The sequence below is a fragment of the Fundulus heteroclitus genome, chromosome 4 (genome assembly GCF_011125445.2).
Source record: "Fundulus heteroclitus isolate FHET01 chromosome 4, MU-UCD_Fhet_4.1, whole genome shotgun sequence".
Lineage (NCBI taxonomy): Eukaryota > Metazoa > Chordata > Actinopteri > Cyprinodontiformes > Fundulidae > Fundulus > Fundulus heteroclitus.
The window spans coordinates 10,457,268-10,475,887 of NC_046364.1; the positions used below are offsets into that span (position 1 = coordinate 10,457,268).

The 18,620-nt window shown below is 41.6% G+C and overlaps 1 protein-coding gene across 1 annotated transcript in view; it reads right to left on the minus strand.

Moving 5' to 3' along the window:
• fto (FTO alpha-ketoglutarate dependent dioxygenase) overlaps positions 1 to 18,045 on the minus strand; it is a 172,364-nt gene extending 154,319 nt beyond the window's left edge. The window contains exon 1 of the mRNA XM_012881966.3: positions 17,794 to 18,045. Within this exon, the coding sequence (XP_012737420.2) occupies positions 17,794 to 17,922 (129 nt within the window). The 5' untranslated portion in view covers positions 17,923 to 18,045. The remainder of the gene's footprint in view (positions 1 to 17,793) is intronic.
• Positions 18,046 to 18,620: the final 575 nt, after the last annotated feature.

Here is an 18,620-nt window from a genome sequence, read left to right on the forward strand (position 1 = left end):
GGTACTTATATTGTGTTTTTTTTTTCCTTCTTATCCATTTATTCATGTTTTTATGTATGTATTTATTGGACCATGAGTCCGGAATAAAGTTTATCTATCTATCTATCTATCTATCTATCTATCTATCTATTAAATTAGCAGAATTAATTTAAACCCAATAAAAAAACACTATTTTTTACACCTGAGATCTTTTATGGTGACGTTATCACTTAATAACATAATTATGGTGAAGACTGCTGTTCAAAGAGTGGCATATTAATGCATATTAATGGAAAAGTTGGGTGGAAGGAAAAACTGTAGTAGAAAAAGGTATATGAGTCTTTTGCCTTTTGAATATTGTGAAGCAACGTCAATTTAAGAGTTTGGAGATTTACAAGGCGAGGACTGTACAGGAGTCAGCACTCATGTGGGTAGGAAGGCGGATGAGTTGAGAGAAAGAAATAATAATCTAAATTATTCATGGTCTGGGTTAAAGTTTGCCGTCACCTATGCAGACGGAACAATGCAGATGAGCCAAAGACTGCTTTTAAAGCAATATGGGCTTCCTTTAAAACCTCAGCTGTGCAACACTACTTTCATGCAATGACACACTGATGGAGCCCCGACTGAGTTTTCAGTGCATCTATAGCACATAACAACTTACTACTTTTCAATAGGCTATGATTAAGAACTTAAAAACACTGAATTTAGGGTTTTCATTAGCTGTATACCATCACAATCACAGAAATAAATAAATATCTGAAATATATCACTCTGTGTACTAAATGTACATAACATATGACGTTCTCTTTTTGAATTGAGTTATCAAAAAAAAATACTTCCAAATTATTTTCTAATTTATTGAGATGCACCTATATTAGCAACCTATTCACTCCAAACGAAAGCCATTCAAGTGTCAATTACGATGTCAACATAATGTGAGAAGATTTATTTACAATTACAATGGTTATTCCCCTAATTAAATCTAATCCAAAAAAGGCAATCAAGCGCACAATCAGTCGCCTATGTTCAGGAAGCCACGTTGTCTGTGCAGTGCAGTTCTCAGCCAGTAACACTGCAATGGTAGGCCAGCGGCCCCGAGCTCCTAGGTCCCCTTCCCTCATTAGCCCAGGTATAAATCACACTCTGCTGGTGCCCAGAGGTGAGAAGGATGGGAGTGGAGGTGAGCTTGAAATAATGCTTATGTCACGGCAGGTCAGCCCTCCATTATGGCCGTTTCAAAAACTATTAATCTTGCTTGTAGTCAGTGGCCTAGAAATAATTACTTCATCTAACCCATGTAATACAGCATGACCAGCAGTCGAGCTTGGTCAATTTGAGGCTGGGGAGGCAGAGTGGAGGAGATAGAGGGGGGGGTAGAGCCGCAAATTACCAGGGCCCTGTCTTCTGCTGCCGGGTGACTGATGTCCTGCTCGCTTCTGCTGTGGCCTTTTACATTCTTAACACTGATTTAGATAGATACATGCATGCTCTGAAAGGCAGATCATGTACGAGCACAAATGCAGTTAATGTGCGTGTTCAGCCATGCGCATTAACGCAGGACTGAATACGCACGCACCTGAAAACTGGAGGATTTTACAAAAAAAGTTTCATCTTAAGATCTGAAGGACTCTGAAATCGCTGCGTTTTACTTTTATCTCTTTAAAAACTAAATTCGTCTTGTCACCTTGAGACTTCTAGAGTTAAAACAAGTTAACGATCAAGCGACCAGCGTCGCAAAACGTATCTGAAGACAATTCGATTATTTCGGCCCAACCTTGAAGGACAGCCGCGACTCTACCCTTCGGGATTTTCCTCGCACAACAACGTCCGGCGCGATCACCTGTCTCGGTGGCGGAAGACTAACCCACCACCCCCCACGCCGCCGACATCTCAACATAGACACAATGAAGACAGTCGTCGGAGAAACCCACGCTGACAGCTAACAGACGAGCTAGTGCAAACTCAGCCTCCGTAAACGTCACAGGAAGTATGTATAGAGTGACATAAATAAATGCAGCCCTCCAGTGGCTGTCACAGCTGGTGTTGCAGGTGCAAATTTAATTAGTCAAGGTGAAGTCTCCCTTGTTGTCTGGAAAAAGATGGAGGGAAGGAGGGGGGTAGGAGGGGGTAGGGTGGGAGGGGGTCCTCGGCATGCACGACTGTAAACATGCGCTATATCCTAATCAGGTGTCACCGCAACGTTTGATCAGCCGGCGAAAACTTGTCACCAATCCCCAGCAGAGAGTGGGCCGACGGGTAGAACAAAGGAAAAGAGCTGTCATAAAAGAGCGGGGCGGCTGTGGTGATGGCAGTGGCGCTGGATAAAGAGACTTTGCCCATTAGCAGTCTCTGTCGCCTGTCTCTCTCCTACTCCCCTCAACGTGTGTCTCTGCTTCTAGTTTCCCCTTCGTTCTCCGTGTAGCTACCATCAGCAAACACCTTCCTTATAGCGTCCTGCTGCCGCGCCGCACCTGAGATCCTAAACCGCGGCTGTCACGCACATGCTTCACAAACGCCAACTAAAGCCTGCGAAAGAAAACCCCCAAAGTAGCACGCCGCCATTGTTTACCGACCAAACAACCGAGCGTGTACAGAGGTACAAGCTGGGCTCGTTTTGTTTTCATCAAGCACCGTTCCTGGTTGCCCGGGTCCCCCAGAAAAGCCTGGGGAAGTAGAGGCAGGCACGCTGCGCTCCATCCGCCCCAATGCCTTCAGGCTGCACTGAGGCGGTGAGGGAACACATGCGCCATTAGATACTGTTTACCTTTCAGTTTGGATGATATTGAATGCATTAGCTGATTGAACCCTATAAGAAACACAGGCGAGTCACAAAGCCCAATCGTCTTTGCGACTAGCATGGTAACTGAGATTACGGGCTAACAAAGAGCAGACAGGAGGAAAAAAAATATTTAAAACCCGAATAGTGATACATAAATTAATTAAAGGACAAAAAAAACAAGTGGAGAATTAAAGTTGGAACATCTGTCAGCGACTTAGCTTCCCAACGTAATACCAGTGTTAGAACATTTATACCCTTGAAGTTAATGATCCCCTCTTTAATTGACAGTCAAGAAAAGCTGGCTGCGGCAGCATCCTGCCAAGACGCCGATAAGGCGCCCCCCTTCCCCCTCCCTTCCCAAAAGTAAAATAAAAAAATAAAACAGTTTAAAGAACCTTGGCACTAATCCCTATTGTCATCCCAGTGCAGCAGAAGGACTTACAAACACAGATAACTCTGCTCAAGCTGTCTATTTCTTTGGAGTTACGGGGACAGGCGAGCCGGCGCACGCCTCAAATCAGTCACTCAGATTACCCCAATCCCTCCGCGCTGTCAGTCAGCTGAGACACTAGCCTGTCACCGCATTTACATGAGTCCATCTCATGTGTGACAATGACCCGTATATATGACAATAGCTGCTACGAAGGGGTCCACTCGCTCAGCGATAGTGCCTCAACAGTGTGGCAGACGGGATGTTGTTGGATTAAGCTCGCAGTGTGCCTGGCACCCCTGTCTTAACTGACACTCCAACAACAAGTTTAAGGGGTTTTAACCATTTGTTTGATTTTTTTATTTTTTATTTTTTTGGGTGGGGGGGTGTTTTGTGGTAGGAAGAATGTAGGAGATGCATGTCACATGAAAGATGCATACAACCCTGCGATGGCAAACACAACTGCAGGAGATCACACGCGCTGGGGAGAAGTAAAAAAGCTTGGAAGTTTAGAATAAGTTAGGAGAAACAGAAGCTTACTGGGTGTAAAGCGCAGGCCACAAGAACGACTTTAATCCACATGATGAAGCTCAAGGACTACAACAGAAATCAACAAAATGTTTCCTTTTCACAGTAGGAAATACAGAAAAATGTTTCCACTTTGAATAAACACAGTAAGGGTGGAGGTAAGCAGGCCACTTCATTAGGTATACCTTGTCAATAAATAATACAACCCCCAGCTTTTGTCCGAACTGCCTTAATCATATCAAAGATTAAACAAGGTACTGGAAAATATATCCAGGGCATATATATATATCAGTCCATAATGGGATTATAGCATCACACAATTTCCACAGATTTGTAACCAGCATATTCATCAATCAATCCATTTTCATCTAATGCCTATGTCAAGCGGTCATTGGGCAGGAAGTGGAGTAGACCCTGGACTAGACTGCCAGTTCTGGGTACCCTTCTGCAAATCTCCAAATGTGCTGTATTGGACTGAAATCTGGTAACTGTAAGTTTAACCCTTTCAAGAAACCAATTTGATATCATTTCAGCTTTGTCACATACTGTATTGTTCTTCTGGAAGTACCCAGGAGAAGATAGCTGGAACACTTTCTACACCACATCCTCCAGCCTAAACTGGTAATACAAAGCAGATACTGCATGCTGTTTGAGCCAAATTCCAATCTACCATCTGAATGTCACAGGTGATATCAAGAATCAGCCAGGCAGTGTGTTTCCAAATCTGTAATTGTCCAATTCTGTGGGTCTGTTTGAGCTGTAGCCACAGGTTCCTGTTCGTAGCTGACAGGAGTGACACCTAGTGTGGTCGTCTACTCCTGAAGCCCATTTGTTTCCAGGTATGACTTTTTGTGCATTCAGGGATGTTCTTCTGCAGACTTTGGTTGTGATACGTTTGTATTTGAGCTACATTTTGAGCCAGTTTGTCCGTTCTGCTCTACCCTATCAGGTCAACAAGGTATTCTCGTTTTCTGTGTGAACCGAAGAGATGGCTAATGGTGAAAATCCACAGTTTTGTAAACCAGTCCGTCTGGTACCAATATTTATGTCATGTTCAGTCACTTGCCATGCTATATTTCCTCCTCTTTCACATGATTTGTTTGCGATTCACTTAATCGTCTTCTCCAGATGCCTAAATGGATAGAGCTGGCGTGCCCTACAAAGTAGCCTGTAAGAATGCATTCAGGATAGGAGCCAAACTTTGGTCTCACTTTTAAGGAGACTTTTTCAAGCAGATATTTGCACTTTTAAGTGACTATGTTGTACATCGGGGCACCTGAGAGTTTAAAGACTCCTGACTACTTTTTATGCTTCTGTGGCTCACTCCACTTCAAACAGTCCTGAAACAAATGACAGTGGATGCCCTCTACATAGCAGGGCCAGGGCAAGCATGACACAAGGGTTGACAAGTGAACCCTCAAACTCCCTAACCCCTTCCCCTGCCATGGCATTCACACAGACACACACACAGAGACACACACACACACAGCTAAACAGTCCAAAAACAGACTTGACATGACCGATCTGCAACCCTGCCTAACCCTTGCTTGTGTTTTTTCTCTCTTCATCTCACAAGAGACAGCCCTCAATTCAGGATCATTTTAGCCAGGCAAGTGGATGTGACCCGCTGCCCCCCAGACAGGCTCATCTGAATAAACAGAGCTGAAGAAACAGGCAGAAGAGGGAAAATCTGGCTACATTACGAAAGTAAGAGAGGGGATGGGAATCAGCCAAGGGGCTCCTTTCTCTGTGCACGTTTGATCAAGTGCTTGACAGCGCCTGTGGATGGAATTACGGACTGCTGAGCAAAAAGTGCGGGCGTAAAGGCGGGTGGAAATGAGAGCGTGTTTGTGTAGTTTGGTCTGGACGGCTGAATTTTCCGAGGCCTGACAGCGTTGGGCTTGTGACAGGGCTGCCATACCTCCTCACCGACACATACAAAATGCGAGCCGCCTCCTAACTTTCCCAGTCCATCACTTAGGACAGCAGAGGGAAGTGTCGGGATAAGAGGTCAGACATGGAGGAAAAAAACGGCAGGGAAGAGGAACGCGAAGAAGACGGCGAGCCCGAGGAAGAAGGGAGCGATGGTCAGGGGTTAAGTGTAGAGAAGACAGCGATGAAAGGCAACTGTCATGCACCAGTGCTCGCCCAGGAGCACCTGTCTCGGGGAGAACATGCAAAGTGTGCCGGTCACGTCCTGACAACACCCCCCCACTTTTCCTCTACACACTCTCGCGCATACAAGCTCTCAGGAAAGGGCTGATGCTCCACCACTGGAAAGGCATCACCTGTCTGACAGCATGCCAGTCAAACTGTCGTTGGCTCTTTCGCATATGCAAGAAAAAGTTAGACTGATGAAGAAAAAACACACGGGGGGGCTTCGAGAAGAAATCACTGAGACATGAACAGACCACCTGAAGTGAGCAGACACCTCTCAAAGACTTTCTGAAATGAGCAATACACAGCGGTCCACAAAAAAAGCCAAGATAACCAAACAAAAACACCAGAAGTTTCTTGGAAGCTCAGATGTCTTTACTCTTGAATGTTTACTTTCAGAATTAAACTATGTCTAACGCCTTCTCAATTGAAGTCAATAACCAAGAGGCAGAGGATAAGTGCCTTGGACGAGTACTTGCACCCTTAAATGTATTTTTTTTTTTGACATTTTGTCAGATTAGAGCAAACTTCATATTTTGTATTTTGTAGGGATTTATGTGTAGAACAACATCAAATTGTGAAAAGAATAAAATGATATAAGGTGTTTCCATCAACTCTGATGAACTGGATTGTCTTATGCTGCCGCGGCCACATTTTCTTGTGACGATATATTGTGTTTAGCGTGATGCGCAGCTTTACCTTTCTCCTACATGGTGCTTCACACATAACCCAAAATGCTTGACTTTGGTTTTCACTGGTCGGAGCAAACGAGAAATTTGCTTTTTTCTTGACATTCTTTCATAAAAGCCGGATTTACAGAGTGCATAACTAATAGTTTTCCTGTCAACAGATTTTCCCACCGGAAATTTACTGATTAATGCTCTCTTACCCCGGGTAATCAGTTAAGGTAGACGGCAATGCCTTGGTAAGTTTGCAGATGTCTCATAACCCCTCTATTTGTAGACCATAATTAAAAATGTCTGTGAGATATCCAAACCCATACCATAACCTCTATTGGATGTTCCTTGCACTAGATTTTATTTAGTGGTATCAGGATAAAGTGTCCTGAATATAAATACTCACTTTACTTGCCACACAATTAACTTATTTATTTGAAAATATTTTTGAAAACCATATATCCATTTCCTTTAATTTCACAATCATATGCAACTATCTTTTCATACAATGTGAAAAAGTTCAAAAGGTATGTATTAGAGCTCAAGGGACTGTTTTTGTCTTAGTCTAAAGGAGACGTGTGGCAGAAATTCCAACTCACTTTCACGGCTCACGTTTATGGAAAAGAACATATGATGTACAAATTAGCAGGCTGCATTTACAGTGCCTTGTGAACCTGGCCCCCTGAAGCTTTTGTGAATGAAGGGTTGTAGGCTCTCCATTGAAACCAGATGATAGCAGTCGGCATTTCTACTTTATTAGAAAGGTGAGTCATTACAAAGGGAAATAGGTTTCACAAATAAACAGCAAGGAGAACACTCTTCCAGAGGAATCCTTTTATGAGCAATACTGGCATGTTGCTAAAATGGACTAATAAAAAAAAAAATAATAACATCTCCCTTGAATCATAGTACCAAGCAACTAATAAACCCCCAAGAGGATTTAGCCTCTGTGTGTAAGGTGAGCAGGTCATTTCCATGTTTATTTAGTACTATACCAATGACCCACCACCATCTATTGATTAAACTGATTATTATATGTCTCTCTTGTGACAGGACACACACGCATGACAAACCCTACTTGAACAGGGCACATCGTGGAACCCAATAGTTGAACTGGACAGTCAGTTTTCATGATCAATATCGCCGCCTTGTTTGGAAAATGTGTTGACATCTGTGGGTAAAGCTGCGCACCAGTACGCAGTTCTTGTTAGGAGCTGTCAGACATGTAAGCTTTCAGAAACGGGTGGACTGTCCAACTAAAACAACTAATTGCAATTCCCCCCCAAAAAAATTACAATTGCAAAAAAAAAAAAAAGGAATGATAAATGTATTTCCCCCATCCAACATCACATACCCTTAATGTTGTGGTACTTAATATCAGTTCTTACTTTTTTTGCTTTTCATGCCATCTCGTCACATACACACGCAAACTTCACACTATAGATGCAGTATCACATCCATCCAGTGTCTGTTATTCAATTCAGTTCAATTCAATAATACTTTATTAATCCCAAGGGGAAAGTAAATGCTGGTGTATCTCCTGTTAAGTGGTTTCTTCAACAACTTACTGATACTGGTGGCAGCAGGCAGGGAGGATCTCCTTTAGCGGTCTGTCTTACAGCGGGTCTGGAAAAGCCTCTGACTGAAGAAAATATGTTATTGAATGACAGTCTAATGAAGGGAATGATCAGGGTTGTCCATAATGTACTTCATCTTATGAAGAATCCTGACTTTGTAAAATAATCTCCAGAGGTTCAAGAGGAGTCCCAAAAACAGAACCGGACGTCTTTACAATCTTGTCGAGCTCCTTTAGATCAGTTGTTCAGAGCTGCTAACCCAACAGATGATGGCATTGGAGATCACACTCTCCACAACAGACTTATAAAAGATATGCAGCGTTTTGCTGCAAACCCTGAAGGGCCTAAGCTTCCTCAGGAAGGATCTGAAACAGTCACTGGGGAAACAGATAAAGGACAGAAGCCCACATTTTACTCTCCTCAGAAACACTCTCCAGCTCAGTCTGAGGAATCCCAAGGTGTTCCTAAGCCAAAAAGGGGCAAACGTTCCTTCCAGCAGGTTGGATGTCCTCAGCATCAGAACTGACTCCTTTTGATGCAAACTACCGGCAGCTCTACTCTGAGGTCCCCCAAGACGAGGAACCTTATCAAACTATCTCTAAGGCCGAGCCCAGAAAACCAAATGACCTAATTTAAGCCATTTGTATTTGTGATATTGTTCTTTGGGTCATGACCAATATTACATGACCATAGAAGGTTCAAACATAAGTGGATCAGTAAATCAAGAGCTTCACTCATCAGGCAAACCAAAAACAGGACTGGTTACAAGGGGTACCCAAGCAGAATCCAACATCCAACAGCCTAGACAGGTCTTGCTTTTCCTACAAAAGGACCAGACAGCCCCTGAGAGCAACCCAGGTATCCCATACCCCTCCCAACAGCAAAACTCAAGGATCATTGCAATAAGCCTTCTCCAGATCCCAATGGGAGAGAGCTGTACAATATCTGTGCTGATACATGGCAGAAAGAACAAAGCTAAAAGGACAGTATTAAGTGATCAAACTTAAAGGTGCATAGCCATGTTATTTGACTTTTTGTTTATCTATACATCAGCTGCGGGTTCGGCAGCTCTTGCTTTCATCACACAGGTATGTCCCGCCTTAAACAATAATCCTGCAACGTGATTGGCTCAAACCGTTTTTGGTTCAGTCCTAAACGGTTGAGGCGGGAGCGGGACAAGGTGGATTCTCATGTGTTTGTGAGCGCACAAATACCGCGAGAATTCTCAGTCTCAATGTTATGTTTTTAACAGAAACACGGTTACCTGAACTCAATGAGGCACCTGTTCTGACAGCGTTGATGCCTCCAAACTGCAATTTTCTTTGTGGAGCAGACAGCAAAGGAAAGGTGGAGGAGTGGAGACTTTGTTTAGTGATTCATTAAAGTGCCCAGAAACACAATGTAGTGTGTTTCTGGGCACTTTTGACACTTTTGAAACTATTTTGGCCTCCAGGTATGAATTATAGTCTTGGATGTTTACAGGTCTCCTAAGACCCAATCAAACTTTTTAATGATTTTAATGACCTCCTGTCTGTGATATGTGTTGATTATGACTGCTTAATTATAATGAGAGACTTTAACATTCATGTTGAAGTCAATAATTAATGATTCCTCCTTATACAGTGGATCATATTTTAGCCATCAAATTTTGTGACTATTTAAGTGTTTTCCAAAACGTCCGAATCACTATCTCACCACATCCATAGTGGTGTTTTCACAGAAATTAACATATAACCACATTATAAGATGTAACATTCTATACATATCAGTTGTTGCATTATGGTTAGCTACATATTTTGAATTACATTTGGTTAGTGAAAAAAAAAGAACAACAAAAAAAGAGCCTTGTCTGGTTGATGCACAGACTATAACAGACATCACAATATCAAATGTTCAATCTATCCGGCACCAAGTGAATCACATTATATAGATCAGAAAACTGCATTACTCAGACTTTTCACTGAAGATATACCAAGGTTTTGATCGCTTTGGATTTTTTTTCAAACCACCAGACAAAAATAAAAAGAGGAAAATGTAAAACAGATATATGTATTAGTTTTAAATAAGAAAACGACAAGTAAATACAGTCAAGCCCATAATTACTCATATCCCAGATATAGATTTGAAATGTTTTTTTTTTTCCAACCAAGAGTATGTCTGATAAAGGAGAGAGGCATCTTTCCAAAGACAATAAAACAGAGGAAAATGAGTGATAAATCTGGAATTTTCTTTTATTTGTAATTTATTAAAAAAAAATTACATGTGGGAAATGATTTATACCATTCTCTATAATCAATAAAAAATTATATAGTGGCACTACAGCAACCAGACCCTTAAAATAGCCGATTTCTGCATGTTTCCACTGCGGTTGTGACCATCTATATCTGCTGATGAGCTCCAAGTAATTGAGGTTGGAAGGCCTCCCTATCATCATCCTAATCTGTAGCTCCCACTGCAGACTTTCTGTCAGATACAAGCCAGAACTCCGACCGAGCCACTCCAAATTACATCAATCTTACCTCCAATGAGACGAAACATGTTGGTAAAATGAAAACATTACTTTATACCTAAATCTGCTGGGGGGGATGAATATTTGGGGCTCAATTGTATACAACAAGAAGCTGATTGCGGAGATGGGGACCAGTTGGAACTGATAACTGAGTGAAAACAGCTGAGGACAGAGGCATCTAGGTAATCGAATAGGACTAAATGGCTGAACAGAAATCAAGATAGAAACAGGAAACTAAAAAAAACAATGCTCAGCAGAATATAAATCAACACAAAAATGATACACAATGCAAGCTCAAAAGGTGACCAACTCAGAAACATGAATAACAGGAAAATAGACGGAGCGCTGTGCCCAAAAGGAAGCAGACTACCACAGTAAAAGAAGCCCAAAGGACTACAAAGACCAGCAGCAACTGCACAAATCGGCTCGAGTCTTTTGTGCTTTCAAGCATGTCTCTATCAATTATCGTCCTTACTAAATACAATAAAACACTGAAGATGGCAATTTTGCTTTTACACAGATTAGAATGGCAGATTGTTTGGTAAATCTCTGTACAAAGAACATTTGTGTGCAACATAGAACAGTCTAGTTTAGACCATTCTAATAGAGAGAGAGCTCTAACATGTCCTAACAGATTCACTCAGACTGTTCCTGTCCACTTTATCAGCTCCCATCACATCAGCTTCAAGGACAGAACTACCAGCCTGCTTTCATTTGATGAAAACAAAGTTGCTGCCTTGACAGTGAATTATATATCCGATGTCCTTTACGATTCAGCTGTACCAAGAGAATCTGTTTTTTCATTCAACACGTCAGTCATAACTTTATTTATTGGAAGCATCTTAAACATATAATCATTTACAGCCACCCTCCTCCAATTAATGTTAGTTTTGTTTTTTCTGGAATGCTGTAGATTTAAAAATTCAGAGAGAAAAAAAATCTAGCAGATCATTTTCATCTAGAACGTAACACTTTAAGGGGTCTCCAAATGTACTACATTTACAACACTAAATAACATCCATACATTTTAGTGTCATTGCATCTCTTGACACATTAGCCTAATGGTATCAGAAGTTTAGTGGAGCTCTCAGGAATTTTAACGTCTGAATGACGGATTTCATTTCAAGAGTGGTTTGACTACCCAAACTGATGTGTAAAAATGTCAATCCAGATATATGAGCACAGATCAAACAGCCAGGACAAGGTAAAGACATGTAGATGAAAAGCGCGGCGGCAGACTAATCAGCCCCCCTTCTAACGCTCACGCGGCAGATCAATAGAAAGACCTGGGGCCTTGGGCCAGCACTATATTACACACCAAAATTTCATATTCATTCATTGATTTTACTTTTCATAATAGTATATCATTGAGCTCCAATGGGAGCAAAAATGGAGGCCAGGGCCGAGGTCAACTCTCACATGCGCGCATGGATAGATGTTTGTACAATATTGATGGCACGCACAGAAAGAAATGACTAAATATCTGGATCAATAGCTCGTTTCCCTAGCTGGGACAGGTTGTTTCAGATGGAAGTATATAAATACTTCTTTATGGCGACGGGACTAATGCTAACTAACAGTGCAAATGCACCCCTTAAGGTAAAGGCTTTGATTAGCCGAGGCCAGAGGTGAATCAAAGAGGTGTGTGTGTGCAGGGATGCCACACTTCCAGTGTCCCGGGGACGATAATGCACACAGAGGCCCAGTAAAGGGACCAATAATATGGCAAGTCACAAGCCCTGGGCAAAGAGTCCAGACCCCCCAATTCGTTTATACTAATGACCACCTCAAAGCATGTCCTTCCTGGTCATGCTAAAAATGATGCATACCATGAATAATTTACAAAAACATTTTCTTCGACCAAACAACGAGCAGAGATGTTATTGTACTTAGAGAAACAAAGCAGAGGGGAGTAGCTGAGCATCAAATTAACCTTAGCGATCATCACTTCCTAGTGCTGATAACGGGCAAAAGTGCTGCGGTACAACACAGGAAAACATCGCGCCAACTACACAGGGGGCCCGCGTGGCCATAAAGAGAAGGGAACTGCATCACTGCCTGCTTCTTAATTAAATGAAAGCTGTTAGTTTCATTTACCTCCCTTCTTTTTTTTTTTTCCACACAACGAAGCAGCCTATAGTTGAAGACCTCCCAGGCGCCATCCCTGCTTGGCCCTAAATCATGACTGGGTGAGTGGCCCGGTGGGTCCCACGCTGGACGAATGGCAGCCGCCCAGCGACTGGGCCGGCACAGGGCATGTGGCGGATCGACACCTAGGCAGCGATAAGTAATTCTGTAGAGGATTAGCAGCATGATAGCCTGATCAATACTGTGTGCTCAGGCCATTAGGAATGCAGTGAGGAAATGACCCCCTCTGGTAATAAAGCAGGGCATCTGGGTTCTCCTTCATTTGCCAACTCCATTAGTGTAATAGTATCATTATCTGCCACAGCCGTATTTTTCTAAGCAATGGCTTTAATACAGTCCAAACAGCGGGGGTCTGATGAAGCTCTGAGAGCCCCCATGCCAAGTGTTCCGCCATCACCATTCCACACAGAGCCTCGGTGTAAATCTAGCTCCATAGGAGATTATGTGCTACCCCACCTCAGGTACAAATACCCATGTTTTATGTCAGCACCTAACACTATTTCTCCATTACCGGCTCGTTAATAGAGGAAGCGGCGTGTAGTTTGGGTTTTGAGGGAGAAAAGATGGCTGGCAGAGCGCGAAGCTGCTGAATGTGCTAAATCTGACACCCCCCTCTTGCTAAAACATCAGCCCTGACATGACAGGACATTGGCATTAGTTCCCATAAATCGTTTTCTTTACACTAATTCATCAGCGAACATTTTGTAGGAGCGAATTGATTAACCATGTCCCGGATGTGTGGCTACATAATCAGCTTTTACCTCAGTAGCTGTTAATTTAACAGGCCCACCAAGGGAAACACAAACCATTTTAATGAGTGTTTAGAAATTAAATACCCTAAACAGCTTGTGCAAGGTGCCACAACTAGAGCAAACCAATGAGGCTGATCTAAACAATGGCTGGGGCTGAGCCCAGGACCTCACAACATCTGGTGACCCTGTGTGATCATTACTTAGCCGGCTGCTCACACCATACACACACACACACACACACACACTTCCTGTTTCGACCCAACACTTCATACTTGTCATCGCTGTGCAAATGGCGATCTTGCATCAAAGAACATTGATATGGTGAGTGTGCATCAAAGAATATCGGGTTAAGGGACAGGGTCAGAGCTGTTTTCTCACTTGCCGACGCATAAGTGGGAACTCATTCTGTGATGACAATACCGATAGAACACAATGAAATGTTTTAAAGTCACTGGAACACAAGACAAATGGACTAGCTGCTACGGTGACGGGGGAGTAGGGGCAGCAGTTCTGACGCAAAGGAAAAATTTGCCCTTTCAGGCCTGACTTTAAGAAAAAAATCAGGGCTGCAGATCATTTGGACACAATGAAATTTCCGATTACTGCTATGACGATATCAGATGCAATAACCCCACATTTTCTCACTCTTCTATTTCCTTCACCTCATCATGATAAATGGCAAATGGACTGAACTTATGTAGCGCTTTTTCCAGTCATACTGACCACTCAAGGCGCTGTACACTAGAGCCACATTCACCCAATCGCACACATTTATACACCGATACGCAGTTCAGTAGGCAACTTAGGGTTAAGCGCCAAGGGGAAGCTGGAATCGAACTCACAACCTTCTGATTGCAAGACAACTACTCTACCCATCAAGCCACAGCTGCCCACTGTACATTGCCCCTGAGCTTTAGCGTCTCGCCACCAAGCTCTACATCAAGCGTTTATGTCCATGACCAAAAGAGATTTCATACCAGGAACCTGAAATATTATAGTTCAGCCAAAGGTTTGATGAAGGAATAGCATTATAACAAATTTAAAAACTGAAAAAAGCTGATTTGGCACGATATATGCACCTTTAATATAAAATATGAATATATTTTGTTTAGAGTTTATGCAACAGACCAACACAAAACAGTGTAAAGTCCTATGCAGCGTTCCCCACAAGCCGTGTAGGGGACACAGCTAAAGCACGAAACTAGATGCTCTGGTCAGATGGAACCAAAATGAAACCTTTTAGCAGGTCAGGCTTCATGGGAAGATGCATGGTGTCAAACACAGGGGAAGCCTTAAAGGAAACTTGTTAGAGGCAGCAGAGGTTCACCATCCGGCAGGAGAGCAAACATACAACCATGGATGCAATAATATGGTTTAGATCAGGGTCAGACATTTGAATTGAGAAAGATTTCTAGATGGGAAGCTTTCAAACTTCGGGGGGAAAAAAAGTACAGTTGTTTTGTTTTTTAACTTTTTTTTTGGAAAGATCAGGGATCACCAACCTTTTTGAAACTGAGAGCTACTTCATCGGTACTGTGTCTTACGAAGGGCTACAAGTACTGACCTTTGAACTGCAAGAGTCCAAGCGCAGCTTAAGTTAACGTGATATAAATATGTTTTTAATGCTTTAGTCATTTTTAAATCTATGTAAATACAAGTGTGATTAGAAAAGAAGAGCAACTGACTAAAATAGCATTTTAAATCCAGCTCACTGGAGGATTGTGCTATTTCTTTGAACAGCCTTGTTCAGAATCAGAATCAAGTTTAATCGCCAAGTAGGTTTGCACATACAAGGAATTTGACTTGGTGATGATGGTGCAGACAGAAATAAGAATACAATAAAATAAAGTTGTTGGCACCACATCTGGTCTTTGGGGGGTACCTGGTGCACGAGTGCACCATGTTGGTGACCCCTGGTTTAGATTAAAGCACATTAGTGTCCTAAAATCCTATTAATGTACATTTAATTCTGTGGTAATGTGGAAACATTCTGCTTTTGCAAGGCATTGCACAAGAGAGGGTTTATAATGAAGCAGTGTAACTGTATGACGTTGATATGTTGAATTCCTTTAACAAGCACCTATTAAAATTAATCTCTAACCCTGTCCTGAACTGAAAGACCGGCCTATTTAAGAAAACCGGATAATAGCTAAAGTTCCCCCTTAACCGTTCCCTTACAGAACAGATATGATAAAAAAAACCTGGCTAGAACTGCACACAGGTCTTTCTTTGGCTGCTTTACAGCGATAAAGTCATTTTGCAATTACATTGGCTCTCGTGCAATCTTTTATTTATCTAAAGAGAAAGGAAGCTAAGCCATTAGGTCTGTGCCGCCCGACTGCCTGGAGGACCAGCTGGAACGAGTTCCCGCTCTGAGCCGCTCATCTGGCCGCCACGGCTGCTTTCATAAACAGGAGGAACCACGTCTTACATAGTTTCACTGCTGTCTAACATGATCCAAACACGTGTGCCTCAGCAGAGAGTCAACAAGTTGGAGGACAGGGAGAGAAACAGACAGACACCCAATAAGAGGCAATGGTATGAGTGCAACGGTCCAAAAGAGCATTATTCTAGTCTTGATTGGGGTACTGCTACTTACCGGTATCAAGGTAAACACTTTTAAGTTCTTATAAAGGGACGCCAGAGAAAGGATCAAGTCACCGCACCAGTTTTCTCTGGCTGGCCGGGTAAAGCCCACGATGCAGTGCAGTGTAGAAGGCCACAACACTTTTCCCTTCCTCTACCTTTACTCTATAATATTCTGCACAATAAACAAAGTGTATTTTTAATAGATATTTTTCTTTGGTCTACAAATTAAAATCACAATACATTTAAATAACATTAAGTGATTGTTTTACATATACATATATATTAAGTATATGTTTTTCATTAAACCTTTTGTGTTAGGATACAACTGTAGCATGTCCACCCAAGTTATTAAACCATGTAGTTCCAGAGCAACGATTGGCTCTTTGGTTCACTTAAAATAATAAACCTGTTTATTCATTTTTTTCCCAAAATCTTTTATTCTGTGCCCCCATGAAAAAACACTGGCCCCACCCTGGCCCACGTGCTAAATGTGGTGTAGAACCGCCACTGACTGCAGATGTCTTCTCTTTTTCTTTTACCTAAACACAGAATATTATTATATTTTAAAAATAAAGTGTTTTGAATGCCCTTATAGAGGAAATAGTTTGACCATACAACTCTTTTGAATATTGAGATAATATGCTATATAGCCCCGCGACCCCATGAGGGATAAAGCGGTTTGGAAAATGGATGGATGGATGGATGCTATATAGCAGGAAAGGTTCTATTTTATCAGATATTTTATTTTAGAGAATTAACTGGCTTCTCCTATACTACCACACTGCAGTTTAAAAGCCAAGGCATTAGCACTAAAGCTGGAAACTGCTGACTTGGAAGCCAACCAAAATCCCATATATTCTGATGACCAACTTCCCCATTTGTTTAAACTGTTGCACTGAGTTGCATAGTTGCTGCACCGCAAAAACTGAATTAAAAATAAGTAAAATTTTCTTGAAATTAGTGTATTTGTCCTTAATTTGAGCAGGTAAATAAGATGATATACCAATGGAATGAGTATTTTTACACCTAAAATAAGGTAAACTACACTTGAAATAAGATGATAGAGATGAGTTGCTCCTATTTTAAGTGCAAAAATCTTAATGCATTGGCAGATCATGTAAACTTGCTACTCAAGTCAAGGACAAATACACTCATTTCAAGAAAACTTTACTTATTTTTAGTCGTGTTTTTTGCAGTGTGTAACCCAATCATACCACAGCAAAATCATAACGTTATTTGTAATATGATATATATATATATATATATATATATATATATATATATATATATATATATATATATATATATATATATATATATATATATATGAGTGTTTCTTTTGTTTTAATTCGTATCATGTCGTATTTCTAATTAATACTGAGTGTAGCCCAGACCTCCTGCTACCCAAAGCTGCACATCAGTAGTGCCTCTGCTTGATAAAACCGCCCTTCCAAAGTGACTGTAATTCTTCATTGTGGCAGACTGAGAGGGGGAAAATGGAAAAACACAATAAAGGAAACAAGCAAGGTGAGGTATGCGCTGACATTCGCAGCTTTCTAGCTTCCAGAATGCAGCCAACTGCGCCAAATACGGAGCGTTAGACATTAGACCAGCGACTGGGCTTAGAAATATGCCAGACCGAACGGAGAAAAACGCTATCAATACCTTTCTTCTCTTCTCTCCCTCACTGTCACCCGATCTTTTCATGTTCCTGGAGTTGTGTTTACACTGCCTCGCTTTCATTAGGGGCGATGTTGGTTGTTGTAGTGCACGAAAAAAAGCCCCTTTCGACATTTTTCAGTCTGACACGCTGTTCACCCGTGAGAGAGGCTGCTTTTGTTTACTTGCGGGGCAATTAGCCACGAGCCGCGGCGCAAAGCGTGTTCTGGTGCACATTTCTTAACAGGGGTTCTAAAAGCGCGGCTGGGAGAACTACAAATCCCGAAAAGGAAGGAGCGCGCGCAAGCGGAAGCAGCGTCAGAACCCTCTGCGCAGATGCGGCAAAAGTACAGGAGCGATTAAAAACTTGACACATAACAGTTTACAGACCCGTTTAGAAAAGTAAATTGTTTATTGTTGAAAAAAAATATCAAAAGATGAAAAGAAAAAAAGGAGACTGGGCTATTTATTTATTTTACACTTTAATTAATTTATTTTGCTTTATCAGCATGAACACATATTTCCTCCGTTTGGAAAGCATTAATCCCTAAATCTCCCTGCACGTTGTAGTTGCTACTGTCTCTTAATATTTTATTCATTTATTTTAGGGTAATCTTACATTTTATATGTTTATATTGCTACTTTTCCAACAAAAGGCGTATAATCCAAACTTATTATTATTATTATTATTATTATTATTATTATTATATTTCACTAAAGCGGTTCTAAAATAAATATTTAACATGAACACCCCATATGTTCCTCACTTTTAAAATCAAAAGCGGTGCTACTTTCATCTTAAGCCATGTGTAAAAATAGCAATCGTGCTTTGA